Below are 21336 nucleotides of genomic sequence, written 5' to 3'. Positions count from 1 at the left end.
GTATGGTCACCGAAACCATCAGGGTGGATGATCTGTCTGTGGGTGAGAAGAGGGCCAAGGGCATGGTTCCCAGGGCTCCCACAGTGACCGGGCAGGCAAAAGAGGAGCCCTCCAAGAAGTTACAGATGGGAGGCAGTGAGAGAAGTACGCAGAGAACCAGGATGGAATGGAGTCATGAGCACCGGGGCAGTTGCAAGTGTTGCCAACCCAGCTATGGGGTGCTGTGAAACCAAGCCTGGAGAGGGCAGGGTGGTAGAAACATGGGCTGGGGAGTGCAGGAACTGCATTACACAGTTCTGGGGCACAGGCCACGTGGGAATGGTGCCTCCTGGAGTTGTGCAAGGAGTAGCCACCTAGGTGGAGGTGACCATTCTCCCTGCCCTGGCAGAGGGAAAGGAAGGTGAGTGGCTTAGAGGAGAGAATGGGAATTAGAAGGATTATTCCTAATTGGTTTCATTTTCTCAAAGCATCTAAAGTCTTCTGTTTTGGGTCTTACAGAGAACAATAAAGGTCTGGAATGGTTGAGGTTGAGGGGATGGATAGGAGCGCTGGCCAGACATGTGAACCATTGCCACGCAGTGTTCAAGATCCAGCGGGCGTCCTGTGAGGCCTGCACTGTCGGCCGGGCTGGGGCCTGGGCCCTCTAAGTGTCTCCTCTACTCAGCCCCAGAAATGCTCCTTTTGGAGCAGCCACACAGCAGTCAGTAAATATTTGCTGCTGCTCCAGTACAGCCCAAGGCAGGGCTGTTTTCCCTGGCAGCCCTTGAAATCCTCTGGGCAGACGCAAGGACCACTGTTGGGCCGGGAGGCCTTGTCTTCGAACAGGTCTCCCTGGAGGCAGAAAAGGAATTGCCTTTGCTGCCAGGAGTAGAGTCCAAGAGCTGCTGGCAGAGAGTTCCTCCATCCTGTGTGCCGGAGGCTGCCTCTCCTCGTCCCTCTCCAGCCTTATGGTTCTGTAGGGAAAGGCAAGAGTGGGGATGACCCCAGCCCTGCCAGAGGCTGTCTCCAGTGCATCACTCAGTACTGCACTCTGGGCTTTTCCAAGGGACATCCACTTCTTCTGCCTCGTTAGGGCTTTACAGTTGCCCCAAGGAGTAGGTCAAAGAACTATAGGCCCATTTGACACACAAGAAAACTGAGACTGGTGGCAGGGAAGCCATTTGCTTAGGATCACAGGCTGAAGGGCAGACTAAGAGCCTTGGCAGGGCCTGGATCTTTTGTCCTCAATAGCACTAGATCAGGGCCAGAGCTCTGGAAGGGCCTGTTCATGCCTGTGCTACCCATGCCTCTTCGCAGTTAGCTTCTGAAATGTGCCTCGTTCACCTCCTAGTCATTGCACATGCTGTTCCCCCTACCTGGAACAGCCTCCCAGTTCCCTGCCTGGAACTGTGCCACCCACTCGCATCCTCACCTTGATAACTCTTATCCCACCCTGCAGCTAGCAGTGCCCCCGCCAGGAAGTCTGCTTGATCCTAGGCTGGCTTAGAGGCCTCCTGTGTGCCCTCACAGCCTGCTGTGTGAACGGTTCCCTCTCCATCATACTTAGTGCCCAGATTACAGGATTCCCATTCTCAAGTCTGTGAGTGCCTGGAAAAGGACGCTGCCTCTTCATCACTACCCAGCACAAGATATGCACCCAGGCAGTGTTCATTAAATGAATGAAATGAATTAATGAACACTAGGAAAGAAAATAAGAGAGCGAGGGAGGTATCTTTTCATAAGGGTCTCTGCAATGAAACAAAAACCTTCGTGATAGGCTCTGAGAGCCAGAAGAGCCCATAGATATTATGCATAGCAAGAAACTGAGAGCATTAGAGGGTAATAGGCTCACCCGAGGTCTCAGAGTAAGTATGGTGGATGCAGGACTAGAGTCATATGATATTCCAAGCCCAGTGACCTTTCCCAGTGATCCTCAAGTGAAACTTCAGAGAGGCAGGGTCAACCACCCATGTGGCACATAGTCAGGCATGGTCAGCCAGGCCCAAGGTACCTCCAGATGCTCTGGCAGGGCATGGTCAGCAAGAGGGAGATCACTGGGCTGGGAGACTTCCTGAGGAGTTGTGAAACCAGCCCGGGGTGTGCGAAGTTGGTGGAGCAAGACAGTGTCACGGTTGGTTCTCTGCTCCAGCCACTATGCAGTCCTACGCTGGCTTCCTCTCCCAGAGTATCTCTGTTCCCCAACAGCCTGTCCACTTTCTCACTTTCAATTCTCCTAGACCTCCCTGGGGCTGTCAGCATGCTGACTTTCTGGCTTCCACCTGTCACCACCATTCACAGCAATTAGAGGAATAGTGCAGGGATCTCCCCTACGGTCTAGGATGAACAGGGAGCAGGAGGGGAGAGTGCTTCCCGAATGAGTGGGGCCACAGGGCAGGCCCATGGCAGGAGGGGCCCAGGGCCCTGAACAAGCACCCAATGTCCACATTGAGCAGGTGGAGGAGACTGAGGCCCCCAAGGCAGAGGGACGTCCCAGAGTGCTGACTCCCAGCAGCTCCTGTGTCCACAGCCACTGGGCCTCCTGAGGGTTCTTCCCAACCAGAGCCCAGGAGAGGCTCCCTTGACTACTCAGACATCAAGCCTGCATTCCAACACAGGAAGACGATTTCCACTCCCATCTGGGGCTTTCGACTAAATTGCCCATTTCTGTATTCACCGTGCTTAGTGCAGAACTGACCACAGAGCAAGGGTGTCATGAATGTTTGCTGAATGAATGAATAGTGAGTAGGGGACTGAGATGAAGGCTGGCCCCTCTCCCCACACACACCTCTGGAGGGTTCAGTTCTGTGTTTGTGCCTCCTCTAGGTCATTGTCACTATCTGCCAGGCCCTGCAATCAGTGGGGGTTTTTTGGTTGCCCCCGCTGGGATCTTACACCTCAATGAGTCCCAAGACCTGGCCCATAGTGTGTTCTCCACAAATGTTGGGCGATGAATCTGTGACTCCAGCCAGTAGGTGCTGAGCCTGTGCAGGGCAGTGGAGATGCCATCTCTGCTCTCTGGGAGCTGAGTGACGAGGCCCACATGAACGCACAGAACCCCACTCCCATGCTAAAGGAGGGAGGCCTGAGTTGCTGGTAGAACTTACCAAGATGAGCCATAGACCTGCTGGGGACTTGAGGATTCCTTGGAGCTGGGCTTTGAGTGACTGCTGGAGGCTGTCCCAGCCTGAAGAGTTGGCGGCTGGGGTCAGCTTCGTGGTATGAGGCACAGAGGTGCACCAGGAAGCACAGAGAGCCCTTACTACGTGCGGGTAGCTGGTTCTTGTAATCCTCACAGCAAGCCTGGATGTTGCTATTATAGCCATTCTCGCTTTGCAGATGAGGAAACTGAGGCATGGGGAGATACAGTTAATGAGCGGCAGAGCCAGGATTTGAACCCAGGCACCAGGACCATGTCTTACCTTCTATGCCATACTGCCTCTCAGGGGGTCTGGGGCATTGACTTTGGTGTAGGTCACTGACCCAGACACAGACTGAGCCCCTTTTGTCACTTGTGTTCCAGGTCACTTTCTGGGGAACAACACAGTCATCGACATCCTGCGGCAGGCAGGGCTGGAGGTGGACCACACACCCGCCGGGCAGGCCATACACAGGTAAGCCACCGGGGCATCTGGGGGCGCCTTGGCCCTGACTGACCCTGCCTTCCTGCCCAGGCTTTCAGGAGAGCTGTGAAGAAGCTTCTGGTGAGGTAGGGGCGGATCTCTACCAGGAAGCAAGAATGGAAAGTCTGGGCTGGAGGCAGGAGATTGGGAAGGAGCTGGTGAGCCGTCTTGGCTGGAGGTGACAGCAGGGCCAGAGCATGGGTGGGAGTGGGAGCAGCATTAGGACTGGAGAGGTGCTTAGGATTTAGAGATGGTGGGTTGGGTAGGGGGCAGAGGGACTCAGAAGAACTCCTGGGTGTTGCTTGGAAGACTCTGTGGCTGCCCTGGTTCTGAATCGAGATGGTACTGGGAGGATGGGCAGGGCCCTGGTCTCTTTTCTGGGTCACAGTCCCACTCTCTGGCAGCCCTGCTGCCCCACCCACTCCTGGTCCTCACCTTCTCTGTTGCTGTCTCTGGCTACACCCCTCACTCCTAATTTTCCTGCCAGGGCATATCCATCCTGCTCAAATAGCCACTAGTGGCCATCCGCTATTCCTGCCAGGTCTTCCAACCCCCATCCCCACAATCTGGAAGCTGCCCGAGGGCAGGGACCAGCTCAGTCCATCTGTGGTTCCACAGCACCAGCACCAGGCTGGGCATGAGAGCTGTCAGCGAGAGCCAGGTTCTGGGTCCCGGGGAGCCCCAGAGGTCGGTGACAGCATCCTCAGACTCCAGGTTTCCATGCAGCCCGTGCTCCAGCATAAAGACCCGGAGTTTGAAGGAAGCTTGGATCCTCATAGCCAATATTTATTAACTGCTCACTCCGTACCAGGCTCTAAGATCTTTTAACTCATTTAATCTGCATAACAATCCTGTGAGGTCAGAGCTATGAGTTTCCCCACCTTATCGTTGAGGAACATGAGGCCCAGAGAGGTGAAGTCACTTGCAGAAGGACACACAGCGGTGTAAGTGGCAGTCTGGCTCTAGGGCCTCCCTCAACTCCTATTACTCCCTGTAGCAGCTCTGAGGGTGAACTGAGGCCTCAATAAACCCTCACATTGGGACTTCATCCCAGTCTCCCATCTCTTCTCATCTTCTGAGTCAAACTGTCAAGGCTGCTGCTCCTGCCTGAACCGTTTGAGTCCAGCACACATTAGTTTGTACTGGGGGCCAGGGGCAAACGTGTTTGAGGGGTGGGGATTCCAAGGTAGCCTCAGGGACAAAGCCTTCTTCAAGTTCCCCTCCTCTCCCCTCACCCCAGCCCGCACCCCAGCAGCCCCAAGGACCTTCCCCTTAAAGCTCATTGTGTCTGTTCTGGCCAGGGCAGGGGAGGCAGGCAGGCCAGTGAGGCTAGCGAGCCTCCTATTCATCTCAGAGCCCAGGCATTAGGGGAGGGGGCCCCCACAGCTCCCTCATGGGCTCTGCTCCAAGGACTCTCAGCCTTAGCCTCCTGCACGGGGGAGCAAGGGAGCTGGCAGGGCGGAGGGGGGCGGGGATGCTGAGGAGGCTCCAACAATAAAAGCCATCATCGGCCACAGGTGCTTCCTGGAGCTAGTTTTTTGTCTGACTGTTTTGAATTATCTCCCCAGCAGCTGCGGCATCTCCAGGCAGCCTGAACCCTGAGAATCTGGGGTTGCCATGGGGGTAGGGGAGGAGAGGCTGAGCTGATGGCCTTCTTTCCTTCAAAGAGAGAAGCTCCTCACCCATCGTGCTGTATGAGAGTGGGTTGGGAAGACAGCCTGCCTGCTGTCTTGGGTACTGCCTAACCTTGCAAGCTGCCCACTCAGCCACAATTCCTGAAACCGTTCCCAACCTTCTCCCAGGGTCACATGTCCCTAAAACAAATTCTGTTGTGGCCATGGCTAAATGACACTTTAGCGCCTACCTGACAGCCAGGTCTATTTGCTTGTTGGCCAACATCCAAGACAGGCTTATGTGCCAGGCACTGTGCTAAGGCCTCGTCTCATTCATCCTCATGACAACCCCATGAAGTAGGCAGTATTATTACTCTTGTGCTATAGCTCATTACCGCTTGAGACCATTAAGTAACTTGCCCTTCATCACACGGCCTGCAAGTTGTGGAGCCGGGCTGTGGACCCACATCAGTCTACCTCCCGCTCAAACTCTGACTACTTAACACTGTCCTTGCTCCACTGAAAAGGTGCATAGGAAATGTGTATTGAATGTATGAATGGAAGGTTGGATGAATAAACCACATACACAATGCTAATATTAATTACTTAAATGTTTTGGCTGCTTACTATTTGACAGACACTGTTCTCGGTGCTTTGCCAGTGTTCACCATCATAATCCTGATGAAGCACCCTGTGAGGTACAGGCTGCAACACCCCCATTTCACAGAGTAGGAGACTGAGGCACAGTGAGGTTAGTTAACTCACCTAAAGTCTCAGCCAGAGTTGTTGAATAAATAAGACCCTGACCAAGCTCAGATACGCCCCAGAGACCTGCCCAGGGCTTGCTCCCTCACCTCTTCCTAGTCTGGGCTCACATATCACCTGCTGGTGACCAGACCGCCTTCCCTGAGCAGCACCCTTCACCCCCACTCTCACACCTGTCTCTGTTTCCTTTGCTCCTCAGCAGTTGGCAGTGTCTGGCATCCCCTGTTTTACTGTCTGTCTTCTGCTTTGGAATGTAAGGCATTGTCTGTTTCCATCATGCTGATACCCGCCTCTGGGACAGGGTTGGTACTCAGCAAATATCCGTCGACTCAACAAATGAAAGCATGACTCAAAGCACTGGCTCTCAGTGCCAGACAAGGCTTTCCTGGGTTGCTGTCACCGGGCCCAGCAGGGGCACCCTGGCACTTTCTCCTGCCATGACAAACTCCCACTGAATTGGATTGTACTCCCTGCCACATATGGATGACATTCTCCAACACATGTGCCCCATGTGCTGTTACCTCTTTCCAGCCCTGCCCCCCAGAGCCCAGCGCCCTCTCCTGAGGGGACCTCGATGAGTCCGGCCCCAGTGACCCCAGCTGCTGCTGTCCCCGAAGCACCCTCTGTCACCCCCACCACACCACCGGAGGATGAGGATCCAGCCCTGTCCCCACACCTCCTGCTCCCCGACAGCCTCAGCCAGCTGGAAGAGTTTGGCCGGCAGAGGAAGTGGCACAAGAGGCAGAGCACGCACCAGCGGCCACGGCAGTTCAATGACCTCTGGGTCCGCATCGAGGACAGGTGAGCCAGGGAGGGCAGGTCTGCCCAGGAACTGGGCATCTGCACCCGGGGTAGTATACCTTGAACCCCCCACAGCTGGGCACACTGTCATCAGGCCAGCTCTGCTCTAAGGAAGTGTGGCAGGTGGCTTTATACAGCACGTTCACATCCAATTTTTTAGTTTTATTCTCAGAACAAAAGCAATTCAACAACAAGTACAATTCTCTGCCTCTTTAAGGTGAGTAAATAGAAGCTTTCTTCAGGCGCAGTGCACAAATCTGCTTTGCACTCAGCTGTCCTGGGACACACCTGTACAAACAGGGCGCCATTTGTCCATGGAAGAGGTAAAACTAGGAGAAAATGGAACAAACTGGCTAAACCAAAAGGCATGAGCTCCCGGTGCCTAGAAGGTGTGAGTAGCCGACACCCTGGCAGGGAGGCTGCAAAGGGGACTGTGCTCTGAGAGAGAGATGGGACAGATGGTGATCAATGCCCTTGAAGCTGTGGGCTCTGTCTTAGGAGCGGATGGGTGATTTGTGATAAACCTTGTTGAAAATGGGCAGATACAGGAAATCATCCTAATGCATGGAGACCCTTCTGTCATCTTCCTACATGCCCCTCCTGCCACCTCTACCATCCACCTCAGCTTGCCTGTCACCAAAGTCCTGCTGTGACCAGGATGCTGTCTTCCAACCTCTGCCTGCAATCTCAGTACAGAGGAGTTTCTCTAGATTCCACTTTTTGGCAGGAATATCCATATTTAGTGAAGAGTGTTGCTAGAGCACAGGGAATGTCCCCAGGAGGGACCATCAGTGATGGGGTAGAGTCCTAACCACTGCAGTGGCCCAGCCCTGAATATGCCATGCTCAGCAGTCATAGAGTCTCCATCTCAGAGTCTCTATCAGAAGGAGCCTCAGACTCTCCATCTGGAGATGGAGATCACCATCCAGGATTTTCCCCCGAAACCCTAGAGAGAATCACCTTGGCTACTTGTTAAATAAACAGATTATCAGGTCCCACCGCAGACCTCATGTATCCAAATGTGCAGGACAAGGGCCTGGGAATCTGTATGTTACGTACACCTAGAGATTCTTCTGAGCAGCTTTGGGAAACCCTAACTAAACTCTGCATTATAGATTGTGAACCAAGGCCCGAGTCGGAGAGGGTTTGACCAGGGTCACCACAAGGAATCAAGGGCTGCCTCTTGTACTTTGCACTTCATGAATCTCCTACAGCCAGGTCTCAGAGCCATTGACAAAATGTTGACATGGTCCATCCCATTATCATAAACTGTGGTGTACACACTCTCTTTAAAAGACTTCTAGCAAATAAGAGTCAAGCCCATTGATCCTTTGGGCATTGGTTTCAGAGAACCTTGGGTTACTGAGAAATGTACTTCTGCAGAACCTGGCCCTGTGTATTAGTCTGTTCTCACGCTGCTAATAAAGACATACCTGAGACTGGGTAATTTATAAAGAAAAGAGGTTTAATTGACTCACAGTTCCACATGGCTGAGGAAGCCTCACGATTGTGGCAGAAGGCAAGGAGGAGCAAAGCCACATCTTCCATGGCAGCCGGCAAAGAGAGAGAATGAGAACCAAGCAAAAGGGGTTATAAAACCTTCAAATCTTGTGAGACTTATTCACCATCACGAGAATAGTATGGGGGAAACCGCCCCCATGATTCAATTATCTCCCACCAGGTCCCTCCCACAACACATGGGAATTATGGGAGTTACAATTCAAGATGAGATTTGGGTGGAGACACAGCCTAACCATATCACCCTGCCTGCCTGAGGCAGAGGCATTACTGTGGCTATATTGGCTATGACACATTCGGGTCACGTGCCCAGGATGGGCTGCCCCCTTCTAATCGGGAGTGAGAGCATAGAGTTACTGAGAGTCACTTTAACCAGTGGCAGGGAGGGCTTGCAGGCTGCCAAGGAGGCTTGAGGCAAGTGAAGGAGCTGGCAGCCCATTAAGAGTTCCAATTAGGCTGGTCACTCAGAGCCCTGATCAACACACCAGGGTGATCAGGAGACCTGGCCAGTGGTGGGGCCAGCCCATGGGGTGACAGGAAGCTGGGCTGTCAGCTCCAGCAATGGACCTCCAGCCCCTAACCATGTCTGAAAGGTAAATTTCAGCAAATGACTCCAAACGGCTTCCTTCTCACAATACATAGCTCCGAAACACAAAGCCTGATTTCAGGAGAAGAAAACAGCTTTTCTTTGGCAAGAAGAGAGCCCCTTCTCTATCCCTACAGGTAAATTGCAATTGGCTAACTTTCTTCCATCTGGTTGGGTTGGAGAAGAAAGTTTCCACCACCACCTGGCAGCCTGTTTGTTGAAATTTCTTGCCGCTTCTAGGGGAGCAGGCCCTGAGTTCCCCGAGAGACCCAGGTGCAGGGCACAGCCTCCGTTGCTCCCAGGGGACTCACCCTCCTGCAGTCCCCAAGTTCCCAGTTTTCTAAGAGAAGCAGATGAGAGCTCTCTGGGGGTGACCTGGGGCCCATTGGTAGTCCTTCTAACAAAACCATTTTTGGGGGAGCTTTTACTCCCATTTCTCATTTTTCTCCTCCGAAACCCCATTGGAGCCATCCCCTCCTCCCCATCACCTCTCCCAGCTCATCTTGCACCTGTCATACTGGCCCCGAGTGCCCTCCCGCATGGCTGCTCCCCAGCCTGGGGTCCTACAGTGTCCCCCACTCCGCTGCTCAGCCCAGATGCAGCGCCTTCACCTTCTTGCCGCCTCAGCCACCACCCTGCTTCCTTGGGGCCTGCCGGCCTTGTCCTCACCAGGCTGTGTGCCACTCGAGATGCCCCATCCCACCTCCACACCTTTGTCTTGCTCCTCTCTCTGCTTGGAGTGGGGTGCTAGTGGATATCTGTCAAGCTTCCCTGCTGTGCCAGATACCTGCCTCATTCGGTCCCTTCTTCTGTCAAGAATTGTGGAAGGCAGGCCTATTTTATACCGGAGGAAGCAGACTCAGCAGGTTAGGTAACTTGCCTAAGGCCAGGCAGAGAGTCTGACGCTAAGGATCGCTGTCATCACCCAGCACCATGTGGGTGCCATCCCCCCATTCCCCGGCCCAGCTAAGCCCTCCCTTCCTCCACGCAGTGCCGGTGGGTACCCCTGTCCTGACACAGTAGCACAGACTGTGAGTCCTCACTCATACTCTAGGCCGTGAGGCCATGAGGATCAGATCTGGGTTGGGCTGGAAGCAAGTATGAGAAGGAAGGAGTGAGCCAGGGATGTGCCTGGAGCGCCTGTCCTGGATACCACCTGGAACAGGCTGGCCTCCCCCTTGCCCCTCATTACTTGAGATGTAAACACACACTGGAGGAAGTTTAGAGAAGCAGTAGCCCATGGCAGTATGATTTATGGGGACCCATGGAAAGGGTAGATGAAGCGAGTGTGTCCGCAGATGGCTATGCAGTGGCACAATATTCTTGGGGAACCCCCACCTCTGAGAGCCAGACTTGGGAGAAGGGCAGGGCTGTGACCAGGGTGCTCTAAAAGCAGGGCAGAGGTCATTTCTGTGCAATGTGGGACCCGCAGCACTCTTTCAGTTTCTCCTTTTGTGCAGTTAGGGCCTTGATGGATCTTTGGCGGTCATGCCAGCTCTTATTCTCCAAGTCCACAGCTGACATTGGAGAGGAAGGGAGAGTTTCGTAAATAGGGAACAGAATGTCTGGGCCATCTAGATTGGAAGTCCTTGGGCAAGTCATGCTGGCCAGGTGTAGACAAGAGACTACCTTCCCAGTGCCAGGCATGGCCCAAAGCAGGGCACAGAGGTGGGTGACAAGACAGATGCAGAGCCTTGGTGGTGAACTCAACCATGCAGTGGGAGGGGGTGCAGGACACATGTTCCCCAGGGTCATTGCCTTCTGGGTCTTGGCTTCCCCTGAGGTTTGAGCAGACGGCTAGAGCTCTCAAAGAGGGGAAGAGACATAGTGTCTCCCTCCTGCCCCCAGATTCTCCAGCTCCAGTTCCCCATAGCACAGCCAGGCCTCCTTCTGGGATGGTTCGAGATGGGCGGAGTCTCCAGGTGAGGCCAGGACCCCATCCGATTAGAGGTAGAAGATGCCCCCACGAGAATGGGAAGCAGGATCATCCAATGAGTGAAAACAGACAAATTCAGGCAGAATGGGGTTCAAATCCAGTCCCCCCCTTTACTTGCTTTGAGGCTTAAGAGATTATGTGAGATGATGCTCGTAAACCTTAAGCTGGCATCAGACCACGAGTAACACGCGGTAACAGTTGCAGCTCGTATTGACACCTGTGACTTTCAGAGTCTCTGGTCTGAGATGACCCAGCCCCCGACCCTAGCAGAAAGGGCCTTCGGCCTGAACCCTTAAATGAGCCACTGGGTGGGTGCTGTGAACTTCCCCCAGTTTAATAGGAACATGTTGGGCACATATTGCATTTAGCACTAGTGAGGGACAGGAACAGGAAAAGTCTCGGGTCACGGTTAGGGACACATGGCTCCCAGTGTGATGCCACTGAAGAGCCCCGGAGCCACAGTCCGGAGACCCTGCCTCAGCTCTCCTGAGTGATCTTGGTAAGTCCCACTTCCTCTCTGGGCCCAGTTTCCCATCTGAGGGACAGATAGGCGCTTCCAGCTATGGTCTGCTATGAAGCTGTTAGAAAACAAGCCTGTCTGTCCTGTGCCCAAGATGGAATCAGTCAGTCATGGCCCAGTGAGTCTGAGCAAAGCATGAAGGCATTCCCAGCACAGAAGACCATGTGGACAAAGGTGTGGAGGCGGGAGGAACCCTAGATATCCTGAAGTCGTAGATATCCAGAGCTGCAGGCAAACCAGTTGCTTTGGATCTCTCATCTGACCTGCTTGGCCCAGAGAGGCTGAGGCCCAGACTGGCATCACAACAGGGTCACCACTAAGTGATCCCAGTGAGATCTCTATCCCCAGGCAGAGGGCCACCTGTGACCCAGGCCCTGTGTGCCCCAAATCCGGTCTTCTCTGTGTCTCCTTGAAGCTCTCTAAGGAGGTCAGTCAGGGCAGAGCCCACCAGCCCCTTGTACTGGCAAGAAGTCTCGGGATGCCCAGAACCTAGCCTAGGATGGCTCTCAGAGACCCTCTAGTACCAAGATCTGCCCCTGCTCCAGGGAGCCCCTTGGAGGTGCCTCATGGCCAGACAACTGACAGTGTCTCAGATACACACAGCCTTGCTTTCTGCCTTGGGCTTGTGATTTCTGCCTTGGGCTTCTCCCTAAGATCTCGCTCTGGCTTCTGCTGCTAGGAGACATTTTGAAGTCCATGGGTCTGTTCCTGTTCATTGTGTTGATGGGGAAACCGAGCTCTAGAGGATAGCACTTGCCCAAAGTCACACAGCAAGCCAGGAACGCACTACAGGCTAGAGCCAGGCTTCTGCCTTCTGCCCAAGCAGAGGGCCTCTTCCCCACTCTGGGGTCCCTGTTGACTCAGAGCCGACGCGGCCTCTTGGTGCCAGCCCTCTGCGGAGCCTGGGAACACTTGCAGTGTTTGGTTTGGCTTCGAGGCCACTTTGCCATGAGACAGTTTCCCCCATTGTGAGCCTAGGAAGGGGTGGGGATCTGGACTGGGAGACTGAGCTTTGTGAGCAGAGTCAGGCCCAGGAGGTGGGCTAGGGGCATTTGGAGGGGCTTGTCCTCCACCCCCCACCAGTCCTACCCCATTTCTCTGGGACTCCTTCCAAGCAATAAAAAGCCCTCTCAGGCTCCAAGCAGGAGTTTTCATCTTTGGTTTTCAAAGTGTGAAAGAAAATGCCTTTGGGCGCCTTGTGAGACATAGTATTCATAACTCCTACTTGGTCTCGCCTTCTGATGGTGGGGGCCTCAGCTCTGGGCACCTCAAGGGCACACCAGCCTGCTCTCCTGAAGCCAGCCCACCAAACCAACAGTTCCTCAGGCTGAAAAGGTGGGGCAGCAGCTAGGAGGACGTCTTTATGGACTTCTTGCGTTTTGTGTGTGGGTTTCTTTTTTTTATTTTTGTTTTAGTTTTCATTAGAAAAGAAACGGAGGAAAGGGGCTGAGGTAATGATCCCTGCCCGGCACAAACACTAATCCCCTCCAGAGGCTGAGGCCAGATGAAGCCTCAGTGTCCCCACCTGGCAAGCCTCCATCTGCGGGTTTGAGAGCAGCCAGAAGCACCCACGATTTGCTCACAGGCTCTCCCTCAGTGGTTTGCTCATCTGTTCAGTCAGGGACAGCTCCTTGGCTTGGCTCAGGCTGGGGAGACACTGTCCCATGCACATCCTGTCTCTTGCAAGAAATCTAAAGTCCTTCAAGCTCAGTTTCCACACCTTAGAAAGGGGAATAATAACAACATAACACGTGTATAGCACCAAGCAATGTCTGCCACCACACTGTAAGTGCTCTATAAGTGGAAGATGTTATTATGAGGAGAGACCCAGACACAAAAATATTAATAATGATGCTAAAAATAGCCAACCTCATCTAGCACTTCTTGTGTGCCAGGCACCATTCGAAGCACATTACATATAGAAGCCTATGCAAACCACGTATAATAAATGGAGACCTACAACACAGAGAGGTCGATGAGAAATGTACAAGGTTTAGGGGAAGACTTAACTGCCCCAGGTGGCATTGAGGTATGGAAGGCAGATCAAAGAAGGCCTCCAGGGGAAGGGCATTGAGTCTGGCCTTAAAGGTGAGTAGGAAAATGGCAGCAAGACTGTAGGTGTGATGGAAGGGGTGGTGTGCATTGAGAGAAACATGAAAGGGGAGAGCAGTCAGGCCAGATCAGGCATGGGGTGGGAGGCACAACATGCTCGATTCTATGGGTGAGTAAGGGGCATTGGAAGCCACCTGGCCCTCCCCCCGCCATTCCACACACACACACACTCTACTCAGAAACGCCATCCTTGCATCCTCTGGGTGGAACAAGAGTTTGCTCCCTCCCCTCCTGATAGCTCCTTGGAGTCTCTCTTAAGACAGAAGATCATGGCACATCACACCGGATTGAAAGGAACCTTATGCAGGCAGCAGGGGGTACTGAAGGGCAGAGCATCACCAGAAGAGAGTAGAGGGAGAGAGGGACTGGGCAGTGAGTGAGGACCCCTCTCTTTAGTGACATACATCAAGCCAGGACAGAGTGCCCAGAGGCGGTTTGGACACCTGTTCCCAAACCAAGAGCCCAAGTGGAGTCAGGGTGTGCTTGGTGGCCCCGGGTTCCCTCCCCTGCCTACCTGGCCTAGCTGAGGATGAGCCAGGGCTGTGTGAGAGGCATCCAGCCAGGACGGTGGCCTCGATTGAGTTCTGGTGGTGATGATTACAGGCTCTCACCACTGTGATTATGGCCAGTTGTTAGGACCTCACGGCCCAGCCCAAGGAAATGCAGCCCGGGGTGACCCAGGGCAGCCTATCGAGGAGGGGGCAAGCAGTGGGAAGCATGGCAGGAAGGCACTCACACTGCAGACCCCATGAAGCCCGCCCTGCCCTGTTTCTACAGCCTACCCTCTAGGTTGGCCAGCCCAAAGGGAAGGGCAAGCTTCTTGTCCACCCGTCTGCTAGTGAGCACCTACTGTGTGCCCAGTGCAGATCCTGGCCCTGCTTTGTGTCCTGGAGGAAAGCCACTTAACCCCTTTGTGCCTCAGTTTCTTCCTAAGTACAATGGGGACAACAGTCATCCTGCCTCCCAGTGTTGTCATGAGGTCTAAAGGTTAAGGAGTGGCAGCACTTCACACACAGCCTGGTGCAGGGGGCAGGGCTCTGTACGTTCTTTTCTCACTGGCCAGGAGTGCCTTCCCACATGCTCGAACTAAATTCGCTCTGCCTTCCAGGCTGACTGTAGCCTTCCCTCTTCCGGGAGGCCCTCCTGGCCTTCTCTTCATCTACCCGCTGCCCCCCAGTTCTCCCCTCTGGGTGGGGGCTTGTGGGTTCCTCTGTCTGCATCTGCATCTCTGTCTGCCTCCTGCCTGTCCAGGGTTCCCCGAGGATAGGCATGACCATTGCTTTTGGGCTCAGCCTGTTTCTCTATTCCAGAGCCTGTCCCTCTCACCCACAGGTCTCCTGTCAGACTCTTGACCTGTCTGATAGGCCTGTGTAGTTGTACACTCCCTCCTCAGTCCCTTTGTTAGCCTCTGTCTCTCTCTGCCTGTCCATTTCCTATGTGTCTCTTTCCTGGACCTGAGCCAGTAACCTGGCCCTGAGTGCCCCCTGCCCTCCCCCTCCAGCTTCCCAAGGCCACCACGTGCTGGGCTCAGGTCAGCCTCCAGTTGGCTCCTGCCCTGACTTTCCTTCCATCTCTCTCTGTCTGTCACATGGGCTTTCTTAAGCCAAGAATTTCACCTGTTATCTCCGAAACTGGATTCTGATTTTGTAAATTCATGAAGGATTTAGTGAAATTAGTGAAGCATCTTTCACTAAACATATCCTGCAGCTGTGCAAAGTAAAGGCCGACCCAGAGCTCCTGCCTCATGGCTTCCCACTCCCACTTTCCTCTGGGACCTAACCACCAGGTAGCCTCCCCAGCCACCACACAGCCTCTCTGAGCTTCAGTTTTCTCATTCATGGAAAGGAAGCAACGAGACCTGCTTTGAAGGCTCGTTATGAGGACCAAAAATATTGCTTGTAAAGTGCTGAGTTCATGACGGATGCTCAACAAGCGGTAGTTATGATGAGGGCAGGGGACACAGTGCGGTTGCTTGTCTTGTTTTCTGCATGTTTTGGTGGTCTGCAATGGGAGAACAGCCAGCAGGCAAGGCACCTGTTACCTCGATGGCTGACCACTCCATGGGACCCCAGATCTATCTCCCCAAAACACTACTCTTTCTGCCTGGGACCCATTCTCTCGAGTGGTGACATCTGAGTGGCTGAGAGGTGACAACCTGTGGCTGCCAGGGCCTGGCCCATCCCCCAGAGCCTGGCATGGGGGTCCGTGTGGACTCTGGAGCTCAGCCAGGCTGGTTGTGTGGCTCTGGGCTGCCCGGTTTGCCTGCTCAAGCTCCTTGTTCCCTTCTCCATTGTATGAGGCAAAATAGACCTGAAAAAGTCAGATCTGAGCCCCAAGGCTTCTACCCAGGATGAGACTGCCGACGGTCACTCTGCCATGTGCTTCCTCCTTTCCAGCACCACCGCCTCGCCGCCCCCGCTGCCCCTGCAGCCCACCCACAGCTCTGGGATGGCCAAGCCCCTCTTCCAGCCCTCAGACCAGCTACAACAGCAGGACCCACCAGGGCCCGCCAGCAGCTCGGCACCCACCCTGGGCCTCCTCCCCGCCGTTGCCACCACCATCGCTGCCTGCTTCCTGCTGCACAGCCTTGGGCCCTCTTGACCTTGGCCACCCCAAGTGGAGAAGCCAGAGAAATGACACAGGGGTCTTTGGCCACACCCCACCGCTCCTGCCACCACCTGCAGGGGTGCCCAACACCTCGAGGGCAGTCCAGACGGGATCGGCTAGACACTAGAGCTTTACTGTACCCAAGTTACATCTTCTTTTTTGTAGAAGGATCTTAATTTCCCATAGTGCTATGGGGCTCTTTTGTAAAATACGTGTCCATATTAAAAAGGAGAAATGTATTTATTCTACTGATAAAACTATTTTTATGTGGCCTATGTCATAACCCCCTAGCCCTAGTGCCGGCCCGGGAGGAGAACCCAGGACATCAGTGACCTCCTGTGGACTGTGGCTCTGGACTGGCTTGCTCTTGGATCACCAAAGCCTCCTGGGTCTGGGTTTGGCTCCTCCTACTGTGGGGCCCTCAGCGGGAGGTGCAGGCAGACAGGCTTAGTTTTTGTGAAGCTAGATTTGGGAGCCAGAGGTGTGAACGTTGGCCATCCTCCCTCCGCTGGATGCACCCGCGGCCTGGGAAGATAATTTAGGAAAGAGAATGCTGCTATTTTGAAACCCCTGAGTGTCTGTGAACTGGCCTTCCAGAGCTCTTGGTAAGTGTTTTCAACCAAAGCACTGGGGTGGGGTTGGGGGTGGGATGCTGGTGCTGAGGAAAGCAGTCCCCACACCACGGAACACATGAATAAACTGAGATCCAGAGGGAACCAGGTGGGTAGCCCAAAGTCACAAGGCAAGTGGGAGAGCAAGGACATAAATCCAGACTTCTCTCTTCTGGTGTCATGAATCTAGCTTGGGTTAAAGGAGAGGCTGTTGAAGTCCTGGCTAAATGGACTGAGCTGGGGCGAGGGACTGGAGTGGGCACAGGAGGGCAGTTTTAGAGACAGGGGCTTAGGCTGTTAGGATGTTAATAGTAATGAGAGCTGCTATTTGTCCAAAGCCTGCAGTGTGGCAAGTACTTTGCACACTTGCTTCACTGATCCTCGTGCTAGTTCTGTGAGATGTTACTATCCCTATTTCACAGATGAGGAAACTGAGCCCCCCACAGAGGTGAAGGGACTTGCTGAAGATCCCCCAGCCAGGATGTGACCCTAGATCAGTGTGATGCAAAACAATTCCTGCCTCCTGCTCCCTGTTCTGCCATGTTCTGTCTGCCAGGGAAGCTCCAAGGGAGGCAGATCTCACCCAAACTAGGGCCAGCACAAGCTTTCACTCCACCAAGAGACCTTTTGGCTGGCTGCATATGTTGGCCCCTCTGGCCAAAGGGCTCTGGCAACAGCATGTGCCACGTGTTGCATGTCCTGACTTGCCAGATCTTGGAGCCCATGAGAAGCTTTCCTGCCAAATCAAAGGCTGAGAGACGGGTACAGCTGTGGGGCACCTGGGGAGGCACAGCAGCCAAGTGGGGAGGCAAGTGACAGGGACTCCGAGAGACTAGCCCCTCTGCTCCTCAAGGTGGTGGCTGAGGAGACAGAGGACGCAGGTGGGCTAACTCCCAGGCCTGAAACCCCGCAGAGCAGGTGCCTCAGTAATTAGAGTCCTGGAACCTGACAGCAGAAAGGACGCTTCACTTGATGGATAATAGTAACAGTGGGAGGAATAATAAGGCCCACGGAGGGGAGACACGTCTCCAAGACTGCACAGCCGAGTGGGCCTGCTGACTCCCAGCCCCGTGCACCCCAGCTTTACAGCTTCGTGGGTTTCCCTGGCAGGCTTGATGGCAGCTGATTGGCCCTAGTGCCATCTTGCTCAGCTTGGCAGCTGTCTCCCTTCTGAGGTGGCACAGTTCTGGGCAGCTCATGGGATGGTCAGGAGTCCCACGGGCATCTTGGCAGGCAGCTGAGTTCTTTACAGCTCAGCCCTGATGGACGTGTTTGAGCTTGAGACCTGGCAGGAGACTGGAGGTCTGTCTCAGAGGCCCCAGCCAGCCCCGCGGGCACCATGCTCTAAACTGAACTTGACCTCAGTCCAGGCTGGAGTTGGTTTATCCTTGGCAAAAATGCGACTTCCTATTTCTGAGCGGGAAGGGACTTAGTTGACGTATAAAGCAGGCTCAGAAGTTGGACATCAAACGGATCTTGCAGAGCACTATTTGGATGAGATAAGTGTAAAGGAATTAGAAACACACAGGCCAGATTCCTCTCTGTTTGGGGCAGAGTATGGCATGAGATGTATTGAGATGGAGCTTGAGGTTAATTAAAGATGAAGCATTTGGGTAAACAGTCCAGGCACCTGACCGTGTGCCCAGATCTGTGCCAGGCACTGGGCCAAGAAGGTAAATTAATGCAGCGTGTAATTATTGAGCACACGCAATGCCAGGCTCTGTATTGGAGCTGAATCTAACCACTCTCCTTGGCCCAGAGGAACTCATTATCAAGATGGGACAAGCAGCGCAATGCTAGGTTACGTCGTCCTGGCCCCTAACTTCAGGAAGATTCAGCCCTAGTCTTTCCCAGATCCCTCCTCTGGGCAGATTTGGGGATCCTAAACTCTCCCTTACCCTAATTCAAGTGTTTAAAGAAAGATGGCTGGACTAACTGATGGAGTAGACATGTACCTACAGGAGAGCAAGAGCCAATACGGTCAGACATCTGGTGCCAAAGTTCACTGATCCCTGAGGACCACCAGTTGGCCAGGGTCTAAAATGAACTCAACTTGCTGACTTATGACCCAAAAGACTTGAGGCACATATGCAGGAATCTGCATGGCTGGGGTACTTGAATGCTCTCATCCTGGGCCAGAGCACCACCATTCCATAAGCAGCCACCCACACCTTTGGCACGATCTATCCACCACTTACTGACATTTCTTCAAGAAATGTTCTACGTGCCTAGCCTCGTAAAATGCTCCTGCTCCTCTAAGAACTTTGTGTGCACTTCTTAAACTTTTCTGTTTGACCGTGAGGCGGGCAGGAAAATGAAAGGCCTGAGACCCAGCAGGTGAAGTGATTTGCTTAAGGTGGGGCAGCATGTTAGTGTGGCCCTGGGTCCTCTATCTCTCGTGAAAGCTGACTGTGTGATGAAGGGCTCTCTGGGGCATGTCGGAATGGCCATGTCCCCAGGTCTTCCTTCGGTGCTGGGTCTGATGCGCCAGCAGCCAGATGAAGACAGGGAGAGCCCCGTCATCCATAGTGGAGGGAGAAGAATCAGGCTGCCAGGGAGCTGCAAAGGGGTGCTGAGGGCACCTCCAGGCCTGAGAGTCAAAGATCTGGGATCTAGGAAGCATGGAACCTTGTGCTGGCTATCAGCAAATTTGTCCTTGCATTGAAAGATCCTAAGCATATTTCCTTCATGCTAAATACTGTGTTACCTACAACTTCCTGGCCTCAGCTAGACCTGGGTGCTCAGGCCCCTTGTCCCACTTGCCTAATCTCCAGCCCAGTGCCATTGTCACAGTGGATCCCAAAGAGGAGGGAAAGTCCTTCTACCAAAAGGAAAGTCTATTAAAAATGCTGTGAAGGACAAGAGAAGTTCTCCCAGGGGAATTGCAGCTTTGATGGCATCCTGTGTGGCAGACAACAGAATTGGGACTGGGGTGATAGCTTTTCAGTAACTGTGAGATAAGAACCAAAGTCCTCAGCCTGACCCATGAAGGGTCCTCTAGACCCTTCATGACCCAACCCTGCTGACCTTGTCAGACATGTCTCTCATGTCTCTTACCCTGTGCCTGGCCAGCATAATGTGCAGTCATCTCTAGAATAGACAGGATGTTTCACACATGCTGCTCCCTACCCCTGGAAACTCCCTTCTCTCCCCTGTAACTGCTCATCCATTGAGGATCAACACAGATAGCACCTCCTCCAGGAAGCCCCCTCTGATTCCTCTGTGCTGTCTTAGCATCTATCACAATACCCACCGCCCAGTGTTGTGACTATCTAGTTGTGTATCTGCTCCTCTCTTGGACTGTGAGCAGCTTAATGTCAGGGGTCATGTGATTTTGTTTTTGTATCCTCATCTGACACGAAGATGGTGCTCAACAGATGTGTAGAGAGAGAAAGAGGAAGGGAAGGAAGCAGAAAGAAGGGGAGGAAGAAAGGAATGAAGGCAGGAAAGGAGAGAGGCAGACCTTAGCTCCGCCAGTGGAATAATTTCCAGCAAACCAAAGCTGTCCGGGGATGGCCCGGAGCCCCCGAGGGTGGCGAGTTTCCCATCAGGAGAGGTGTTTGAGCAGGGGCAGTGTGCCCACTGGCTGAAGATGTGGCAGGAGAGTTGACATCTTGGCGAGGGCCTGGTGTAGACGACACTGAGGGTCCCTCCTGGCTCTGCAATGCTCAGGTTCTGTGAACATTGTTATTTTTCCAGAAATTCATCTGAGCAGCCAAAAAAATCACCCTGCCGGCTGTCTAAACCAGTAAGGCTCAGGAATAAGTCCAGCCTCCCCACTCCACCCACAACCACCACCACTCCTCACAGTGCCCCCTTCAACAACCCAGCTGGGCTTGCCTGCTGCCCTTGGGTAGGGGAACTTCTGAAAGGTGGGGGAGGACTGGACTGGAACCCAGGCCCGCAGCTGGCCATCCCAGAGCTCCTTCCCTCTCTGCCCCCTTCCCTGACCCCAGGGGAGGAAAGAAAGGGTTTACCAGGACTGATTGACCCCCCACCTGGCCCTTTCCAGGGAGCATCAGCTATCCTCATCCTTTCTCCAGGTGGGAGCTGGGCTCTTCCTTTCCGGAAATACTCTGGATACCCCTTCACTTTGTTGGATGACCTTGGGCAAGTTCCTGTCCCTCTCTGAGCCTTCACTTCTTCATCTATCAAATGAAGACCTTGTTTCCTGCCTGGGCAGTTCTGGGACTGGAGGGCAGGGGTGACATGGACAATCTTGGGCCTCCATGGAGATGAGGTGCTTGGCTTTCTTCCCAGGACCCACAGGCTGCTGTGGGATTGAAAGCATGTGGAGGCGGGAAAGGTGACAGAGTAGCATGCCTCGAAGGCCCCCTTCATCCCAGTCCTGCTGTGGGGAAAGTGGGCTTTGAACGGGATCCAAGTCTAAGATGTTTCCGGTGAGCTGCCAGGGACAAAGGGCTCTCAGACATCTTGGGTCCCCAGTGGCTGGGGTGGGCAGGGGCTGATTCAGCCAAAGGAGGCTCTAGCCCAGAACAGAGGAAGCCAGAGCCCCTGCCCCATTCCTGAGCCTCACAGAGCTTGTCCCCAGCTTGATTCACTGTGCAACACAGGTTTCAGATTCATGTATTTGAAAGGTATGCATGATGTTGTTCTCTTATCACCTCTGCCCCTCACCTCTGTGAATTGTCATGAAGAGTTCTCTAA

At 53.8% G+C, this 21336-nt stretch overlaps 1 protein-coding gene across 1 annotated transcript in view; it reads left to right on the top strand.

The window, feature by feature from the left end:
* The window catches only part of TRABD2B (TraB domain containing 2B), a 231552-nt gene extending 210750 nt beyond the window's left edge, over nucleotides 1-20802 (top strand). Inside the window, exons 5-8 of the mRNA XM_030913790.1 lie at nucleotides 3500-3590; nucleotides 6509-6778; nucleotides 15847-16662; nucleotides 20712-20802. Of these exons, the coding sequence (XP_030769650.1) occupies nucleotides 3500-3590; nucleotides 6509-6778; nucleotides 15847-16051 (566 nt within the window). The 3' untranslated portion in view covers nucleotides 16052-16662; nucleotides 20712-20802. The remainder of the gene's footprint in view (nucleotides 1-3499; nucleotides 3591-6508; nucleotides 6779-15846; nucleotides 16663-20711) is intronic.
* The last annotated feature ends 534 nt before the right edge of the window (nucleotides 20803-21336 follow it).

The sequence above is a fragment of the Rhinopithecus roxellana genome, chromosome 12 (genome assembly GCF_007565055.1).
Source record: "Rhinopithecus roxellana isolate Shanxi Qingling chromosome 12, ASM756505v1, whole genome shotgun sequence".
In the NCBI taxonomy this organism is placed as follows: Eukaryota; Metazoa; Chordata; class Mammalia; order Primates; family Cercopithecidae; genus Rhinopithecus; species Rhinopithecus roxellana.
Note: the sequence above shows the minus strand (reverse complement) of the source record. Positions and strands in the feature narration are given on the sequence as shown.